This window comes from Molossus molossus, unplaced genomic scaffold (assembly GCF_014108415.1).
Source record: "Molossus molossus isolate mMolMol1 unplaced genomic scaffold, mMolMol1.p scaffold_m16_p_4, whole genome shotgun sequence".
NCBI classification, from domain to species: Eukaryota; Metazoa; Chordata; class Mammalia; order Chiroptera; family Molossidae; genus Molossus; species Molossus molossus.
In genome coordinates, this window is record NW_023425377.1 from 35,135,169 (window position 1) to 35,144,048 (window position 8,880).

The 8,880-nt window shown below is 43.2% G+C and overlaps 1 protein-coding gene across 7 annotated transcripts in view; it reads left to right on the plus strand.

Moving 5' to 3' along the window:
• The window catches only part of CDC25C (cell division cycle 25C), a 41,822-nt gene that overhangs the window by 23,472 nt on the left and 9,470 nt on the right, over nucleotides 1-8,880 (plus strand). For 3 of the 7 annotated variants that reach the window (XM_036239695.1, XM_036239693.1, XM_036239694.1), the window contains 3 exons: nucleotides 190-323; nucleotides 960-1,071; nucleotides 1,272-1,427. In XM_036239695.1, the coding sequence (XP_036095588.1) occupies nucleotides 190-323; nucleotides 960-1,071; nucleotides 1,272-1,424 (399 nt within the window). In that variant the 3' untranslated portion in view covers nucleotides 1,425-1,427. Of the gene's footprint in view, nucleotides 1-189; nucleotides 324-959; nucleotides 1,072-1,271; nucleotides 1,428-3,775; nucleotides 3,870-5,174; nucleotides 5,268-8,880 lie in introns of those variants that run through there. The other 4 variants (XM_036239696.1, XM_036239697.1, XM_036239692.1 and 1 more) reach the window with 3 other exon arrangements.

The following is an 8,880-nucleotide window of genomic DNA, read 5'->3' on the forward strand; positions in this document are numbered from 1 at the left end:
TACCATGCTCTGTGCCAGGCCGTTGGGATAGATACAGAGATACAATTAGATCTCTTCTCTGAAATGTGCTTATAATTTCTCAAGAAATGTGGCCCAAATTTCTCAAGGTTGTATGGTATTCCAAGTATTTCTAAGTGTTGGCACTGTCTGTAGGCCCTTGAGGAAATACTTATTAAAATTTTTCTACAGGGAGCCTTAAACTTGTACAGTCAGGAAAAACTATATAACTTCTTTCTGAAGACGCCTATTGTCCCTTTGGATACCCAGAAAAGAATAATCATCGTGTTCCACTGTGAATTCTCCTCAGAGAGGGGTCCCCGACTGTGAGTTTCTACAAGGAGTAGGGTGGGTGATGGAAATTCAGCTTGAGTTGGGACTTACAAAGGAACCTTCTCAGACAAGTTTAGACAGACTGAATGAATGCATGCTCTCTATTGAGGTTTGAAGAATGGTAGGGAGGTATAATAAGGGGGATTCTACAATTCAAAAATTTGGAGCAGTAAAGGAAAAAGGATTGTACCCTGGCCAGTTCCCTCAGTGGTTAGAACATCAGCTTTCAGACAAAAGGTCCACAGGATCAATTTCCAGTCAAGGAAATTGACACCTGGGTTGCAGGTTTGATCTCCAGCCTGGTTGGGGTGCATGAGGGAAGCAACCAATCGATGTTTCTTTCCCTTTTCTTCCCTCCCTTCCACTGTCTAAAAATCAATGGAAAAATATCCTTGGGTAAGGATCAACCAAAAAAAAAAAAAAAAAGGGGAAAAGGATTGGGAATTAGGTACCAGTGGAGGAAAGGAGAAAGAAGTGCTACTTAGGTCTCGTTTTGCAAAAATAATGATATCTGGAGATCCTTATGGATTTAGCAATAGTCTGTTCTTTCTTCCCTTTCCCATTGAGTGGCCCATGGGATCCTGACCTTGCTTCTTTTCACCCTACCCATCTCTGGGTTTTTTCAAAAGGTGCCGCTCTCTGAGAGAAGAAGACAGGGCCCTGAACCAGTATCCTGCATTGTACTACCCAGAGCTGTATATCCTCAAAGGGGGCTATAGAGACTTCTTTCCAGAATATATGGTAAAGGATGGGGCATGTGGGACAATGGGGGAGACCAGATTTGGGGGAACCAACTTTAGTGTGCAACTCCTAGGGCCTGCAAGACCCTACGAGAAGAAACTGCTGCTCCTTCTTAGCCACTACTAGCAGCCTCTCTATTATACTTAGTGGACAGAGTTCAGGAACCGAGAGGATCCCTTACTCTGTCCTTGGCCTTTCAGGTGCTGTGTGAACCACAGAGCTACTGCCCCATGCACCACCAGGACCATATGGCGGAACTGCTGAGGTGTCGAAGTCAGAACAAAGCATGGGAAGGGAAGCGGCAGCTGCAGGAGCAGATTGCCTTAATGGTGAAGGAGAAGAGCCCACAATAATAGGTGCTGGCTACCTTAGGAGTCACCAAAAGACACTAGAAACCCTGGGCAAAAAGAGGGCATCTTCACCCAGCTAGTGTGGCTCAGTGCTTGAGCATCGACCCATGGACCAAGAGGTCACCAGTTCCATTCCTGGTTCGGGCACATGCCTGGATTGTGGGTTTGATCCTTAGTGGGGGGCGCGTAGGAGGCAGCCAATTAATGTGTCTCTCTCATCGATATTTTTATCTCCCTCTTTCTTCTCTCTCTAAAAAATCAATAAAAATATATTTTTAAAAAAAGAGGCCATCTTCTATGTGGCTAAACTCAAGATTGTTAAAAGATATCTGCAAACCAACAGGCTGCCAAAGTGATATTATCCCAGGCCTCGGAATTGGTTAGGTTTCAGCAGAGCTGCTGGCTGATGGTGAAGTCCTGGAGCTGGCTCTACAAGCTGTAGCCTTGGGTTGTATTGAGATGTGTATTGCTTCAGGGAGTGTTTGCATTCTGTTTCTACTTGTGTCTTCTCACAAGCCATCCAGCTTCTTGCTCTCCCTGAGCTTATGTTTATGTGAGAATTGTCCACCTTCTTTCTCTGTGTTTTCCTTCTTTGTTTTTCTCTCTCTCTTTTTCTTAAATGGAAAATAAACATTGTAGAATGAGAGTTGTGATTGTGAGTCTGGTCTGCCCCTAGAAGATTTATATGAGGAAGTGATCACCAAATTAGATTCCTTCAGGCATAAAGGTATAACCAACCATCTCTAATTCAGAGCTGAGACCACAGTGCTTTCCTCTAGATCAACTAATAGTTCTCCAAGTTTAGACCCTGGACCATCATCATCATCTGAGCTTGTTTGAAATACAAATTTTCAGGCCCCACTCCAGACCTACTAAATCAGAACTTTTGAAGTTAGGGCCCAGAAAGCTGAGTTTTAAATTTCCCTTGTAGGTGATTCTGATGCACACCAAGGCTTGAGATCCACTGCTTTGGAATTAAAAACCTTTTAAGGTGCATTCTTCAGCAATGTTCAGGCTTTCCTTTCCTAAAGACCATTCCATGGTTTGAGTTACAATAAAGTGTGCCTCAGACTCAGCCCTGTGGTATCTAGGCTCAGAAAACCATAGGAGTGGCATTCTCTATGGCAAGTGATAAGTTCAGTTTGGATCAAAAGGTTCCTTGTGTACAACCTCTGGACTTTTTTTTTTAATTCTCACTCAAGGATATTTTTTTATTTCTCTTCATATAGAGTGGGAGGGAGGAAGAGAGAGGGAAAAGGAGGGAGAGAGAGAGAGAGAGAGAGAGAGAGAGAAATAGGTTGCCTCCCACACGACCAAGGCCAGGGACGAACCACAACTGAGGTATGTGTCCTTGACTGGAATCAAACCCGTGACTCATTGGTCCACGGGCCGATGTTGTAACCACTGAGCAAAACCTGCCAGGGCCAGCCTCAATGGATTTTTGACTTTTTCCATTTCCCAGATTATTTTCTCTACTCCACTTCACAGCTCACAAATACAGGTTTAGATTTAAAGTGGTGAGAAGTAAAGATTTGTGCTATATTTCTTTTATTTGTGGAATAAGAGAAAATAAAGTACCAAGCAAGATGAGTTAGACTTAGCCCTGGCCAGGTAGCTCACTTGGTTAGAGCATCATCTCAATATGCCAAGTTGCGGGTTCAATCTCTGGTTGGTACAGAAGAATCAACCAATGAATGCATAAATAAGTGGAACAACAACTTGATATGTCTCTCTCTCTCTACCCCCCTTCTTTCCTCTCTCTCATCAATAAATAAAAATTTTAAAAAAGATCAGTTAGATTTAAGAAAAACCTTTTATTTTATTTTCTAAATTGATTTTAAAGAGAAAGGAAGGGAGAGAGAAACATCAATTGCTATTCCACTTATTTTTTCATTCGTGCATTCATTGGTTGATTCTTGTATGTGCCCTGACCAGAAATCAAACCCATAACCTTGGTATATCAGGACAACACTGAGCTATTCACCCACGGCAAGGAAGACCTTTTTTTTTCTTTTTAATTGATATATTAGAGAGGAAGGGTGAGAGAGAAACATCGATGTGGAAGTGGAACATCAATCGGCTGTTTCCTGCACACCCACTACCGGGTATCAAGCCCACAACCTGGGCATGTGCCCTGAGCAAGAATTGAACCGGCAAACTTTTGGTGCATGGGATGATGCCCAACCAATTGAGCCACACCAGCCAGGGCAAGAAATACCTTTTAAACTACATTCTTCATCAATATCCCAGATTTTCTTTTACATAGGGCTTTTTAAGGGGAAATAGGCTTTTGTCTGCTTAATGATTTACAGCCCTATTTATTTTATTTTTATTTTTTTGGTACATGCCCCTAGCGGGAACTGAACCCAGGACTCTGGTCTGCAGGCCGACGCTCCAACCACTGAGCCAAACCAGCCAGGACAATACAGCCCTATTTAAAAGTAAGCCAGTGGGCCCCGTCAGTGTGGCTCAGTGGTTGACTGTCGACCCATGCACCAAGAGGTTTCCGGTTCGATTCCTGGTCAGGGCACATGCCCAGGTTGTGGGCCTGATCCCCAGTGAGGGGCATGCAGGAGGTGGCCAATCAATGTTCTCTCTCATCGATGTTTCTATCTCTCTCTCCCTTTCTCTTCCTCTCTCTAAAATCAATAAAGAAAAAAAAATTTTTTTAATTAAAGTAAGCTAGCGGAAGGAGAGCTGGACTGATTTTTGCAAGGTTTGCAAGTGTTCTTCAGGAGTGTGGCATGCATGCCTCACAGCAGAGGGCACTGCTGTATTCTCTAAGCCAGTCACTGGAGCCTGCAGCTTCAACTCCTAGCAAATGTATGTCTGTCCAGAGGGGAAATACCTCTCTGGCTTTCCTGAGTCCTTGAACTCAGCTAGAAGAGGTGAAGTAAAAAAGGAGAGAAAAGCTGCTGCCCCATCCCCACCCACACACCCCTACCAAGCAAGAACTCTTAGTAGTCCAAGGAGGAAACTTCTTGAAGCACCTACACTTTCAATTGTGAGGAGGAGCCCCTGACTCATTGCCTACCCTAGTGGGTCATTTCCAGATAATCTCCCCAGAAAGAGAGAACCAAACCCCCACCTGTGAATAGACTGGTACACCTGTGTCCACATTTCACTAATTTTTTAAAATATGTTTTTGATTTGAGAGAGAGGAAAGGAAGGAGGGAGAGAGAGAGAGAGAAATATTGATGTGAGAGAGAAACATCAATTGGCTGCCTTCTGCACCCCCCCCCCCCCCACCACCACCAGAGATGGAGCTTGAAACCTGGGCATGTGCCCTGACTGGGAATTGAACTGGTGACCTTTTGGTGCACAGGATAATGCCCAACCAACTGAGCCACACCAGCCAGGGCCATTTCAGTAATCATTTATTTATTTATTTTTATTTTTAAAACTTTTTTGTTAGTCCTCATCTGAGGATATTTTTCCATTGATTTTTTAGATAGAGTGGGAGGGAGGGAGAGAGAGACATTGATTGGTTGCCTCCTTCATGACCCCTGACTGGGGCTGGAGATTGAACCTTGACTGGGAATTGAACCCAAGACCCTTTGATCTTCAGGCTGATGCTCCAACCTTTGAGCCAAACCGGTCAGGGCTCAGTAATCTTAATAAGTGGAAATTCTGAGTTACAAAACCAAAATCTAGGGCTTAATTAGTTATCTACTTTGTGAAAAATTATGTTTGCCTAAAAGGAAATGTTTTCCCATGTAATTAAAATTTTTTATGTATTTTATTGATTTTTAGAGAGAAAGGAACATTGACATGAGAGCAAAATAATGATCTGGTGCCTCCTGCAAACACTGCAACTGGGGATCAAACCTACAATCCAGGCACGTGCCCTGACCGGGAATCAAACTGGCAATGTTTTGGTGCACAGGATGACACCCAGCCAACTGAGCCACATCAGCCAGGGTTCTATATCATTTTTTATAACATCCTCCTACTGTATAGGTACCATGTGATCTGATTCATTTTATTTTCAGGAACAATAATAATAGTAGCTAACACATTTCAGATACTTATTGCATGCAGATTTTTTATGAACTTGTGTGTTTATAAACTAAATTAATTTTCATAATTCTGTGAGGCACGTACTGATTATTATGCATGTTTTACAGATAAATTAACTTATTTTAACATCACACAGCTAATGAGTAGTGGAATTGGGATTATTTTATTTTATTTTTTTATCCTCACCCAAGGACATTTTTCTATTTTTTGTTCAGATGGAGTGGGAGGGAGAGGGAGAGAGAGAGAAACATTGACGTGAAAGGGACACATTGAGTGGCTGCCTCCCACACAACCCAACCAGGGTCGGGGACAAACTGCAACCGAGGTACGTGCCCTTAGCAGGAACCGAACCCAGGTCTCTCTAGACTGCAGGCTGACGTTCTTACCGCTGAGCCAAACCAGCCAGGGCTGGAGTTGGGATTTGAACCCAGGTAGTATAGCTCCAGAGTTTGTATCTCTAATGGATTTTGCTATTACCAAATCCTCATCAAATAACAGTGTGCTTTTTTAGAGTTAGCATTATATTTTGTGTTAAACAGATAAGCCTCAATTATAGGTTCTTGAGAAGTCAGGGCCATAAGGGTTGCTTGGGCTTGGGAGATTAGGCTAAGGGCAGACACTAAGACCCCCAGCCCACAGACATCAGCACAAGACTAGGGGGTTAGTTCTGTACTAGTATCCTTGCACAACTAGTATTCATTCATCATGAAGTCAAATAAAGCATAAAAACGAGGGGGATGAGATAAACCAAAGAACTTATATGCATGTATGCGTAACCAATAGTCATAGACAACAATGCTTGGGGAGGGGTGGAATCGGGAGGAGGGTTTCAATGGGGAAAAAAGGAGAAACATCTGTAACAAAAGTTAATTAATTAATTTAAAAAAAAGAAAGCATGGAAACTTTTTGGCCTAAAAACTGCTTCTGGTTGTCAATCTCAACCTAGGACCTGGCTGACCTCTGCCATAAAGAAAGGAGGAACAGCCCTGACTAGTTTGGCTCAGTGGTTAGAGTGTCAGCTTGCAGACCAATGAGTTGTGGGTTCGATTTCCGTCAAGTGCACGTACCTTGGTTGCAGTTTGTCCATGGCCCTGGTCAGGGTCATGCAGGAGGCAACCAGTCAATGTGTCCCTCTCACATCGATGCTTCTCTCCCTCTCTCTCCCTCCCACCCAATCTATCTGAAGATAAATAGAAAAGTATCCTCAGTTGAGGACTTAAAAAAGAAAGGAGGAACATTTCTCTTTCCTTCTCAGGAGTATAAAGTGGGAGGCATGTGGGATTCTCTGTCAGGCAAGTGAAGGAAACACCAATTTCTTTAAACATATATCTGGGGTTGTCAATTCTAAGTACTACAGATATTCAAATATGACACAGTCCTGGCCCTCAAAAAACTGACAAATTTGCCCTGGCTGGTGTGGCTCAGCAGTTAGAGCATCAGCCCTTGGACCAAAGGGTCTCGGGTTTGATTCCCAATCAAGGGCATGTACCTTGGTTACAGGTTTGATACTGGGTAGTGGTACATCCAGGAGGTAACCAACTGATGTGTCTCACATCAATGTTTATATATATCCCCCTCTCTTCTACTTTCTCTAAAAATCAATGGGAAAAGTATCCTTGGGTGAGGATTAACAACAACAACAACAACAAAAACCTGACAAGGTAGAAAATGTTTCTCTTTATTTCCATCCCTGGCCTACTAGTATATTCAGCGAAAGTGAGAACTGTATGTGGTCTCCCGCTTCAATGCAGCAAGTCGGGTGGTAGGGGCAGGTTAAGTTTGCATGCCACTTGGCATGATACCACTTTATTCAGTGCTTGCTATTTGTCAGGCACTATGCTAAACCCTTTACTCAGTATATACTATTTATTTTATTTTATTATTATTATTCCTTACCTGAAGATATTTTTCCGTTTTTTGTTCAGACAGAGCAGGAGGGAGAGAGAAACATCGACATGAAAGAGACACATCAAGTGGCTGCCACCCACACGACCCAACCAGGACCGGGGATAAACTGCAACCGAGGTACATGCCCTTAGTGGGAACCGAACCCGGGTCTCTCTGGACCGCAGGCCAACGCTCTAACCGCTGAGCCAAACCAGCCTGGGCTCAATATTTACTATTTAATCCTCACAACTGTTATACATATGAAGTTAGATACTGTTACTAATTTTACAGATAAAACTGAAGCACAGAAAAATCAAGTGACATGCTCAGGTCACCCAGCATGTGTTGGAAATTTCATTTGAACCCAGGCAGTCTGTAGAGTTTGTGTTCTTAATTATTCACTATATTGCTAATATCATGGGTTAGAGTAGCAGCAGGAATTAATGCTTAACAGTGAGAGGGATTTGATAGAAAACAGAAAACCAAGGTTATAAGGAAAGTGGAATAAGATACAGGATCTTTGGGCCTTGGAGTCCCAATCAGTGGGTTGCAATGCCTCCCAGGACCGGGTTTGTGTCTGAATCATGTTTGCACCTGGCACAAAGCTGGACCCATAATCAGTCTCAAAAGACGTTATTGAATTGAATGATGGCTGAATAACATTGTCTTTGTAGAAAGGACTGGCTCGTTCATCATTATCCACAAGATTCCCAAAGGCAATGCTTCTTATCTAGCTGATGTTGGCAGTCATAGATGACATGTTTATTGGGGAGAGGGTATGCTAAAAGAGCAGTTAACATTAGTCTGGGAGTCACATTTATTTGTAGGGGCTTCCTCAACCCTTCCCTAGCTTTGGTTATCAGTCCTCATTAAAGGCCCAGTGATGTTAAGCTCTCTACCCCCGTGCCCAGAAATATGCTCCAGGCATCTCATTTACTCTCACAAAAAGCCTGGCCTCTTATAGGAAGAACTGGGCATTGCTCTTAGCCCATCAACCTTGTTCCTGCCTTCCTGGTCCATTCCATGAGGATAGCATTGAGTAGACACTTTCAGTAGGCACCCAGAACAATTGCCTTTTACCAACCTACCCACTTACCCCAAACTTGATTTGGCTTTGTTACTGAAGGAGAGGGACAGAAGAGATGACACACCTTGACCACACCACATCTTTGTTTATTTGTAGGATTCAGCCTTTTCCCAACCACCTGAAATTGTTGCCTTTTGCTTTGTAAATTCCATTCTGAGACTGTTGCTAGAGTGGGGTGGAAAGTGAGGGCTCCCCACTACAGGTTTTCTAAACTTACTGTAGGGGAGGGCTTGGGAAAGGTACAATTAAAGGTAGGGTGGAACTGAGGGAAAATAAACATTGTGTAAAAGCTGAGTAGCCAGATGTTCACTTTCACAGTTCTCCTGTAAGACTGGCAGGGCAGATATAGATTAAAAAGAAGCACAAACTCCATTTAAAGTGCATTATAGCTCCGGAACCAGTTCCCCCTGGAAGGGAGAAGGGAGGAAAGGGCACAAGAGGCCACATCAGTCTCTTTCCTTATCT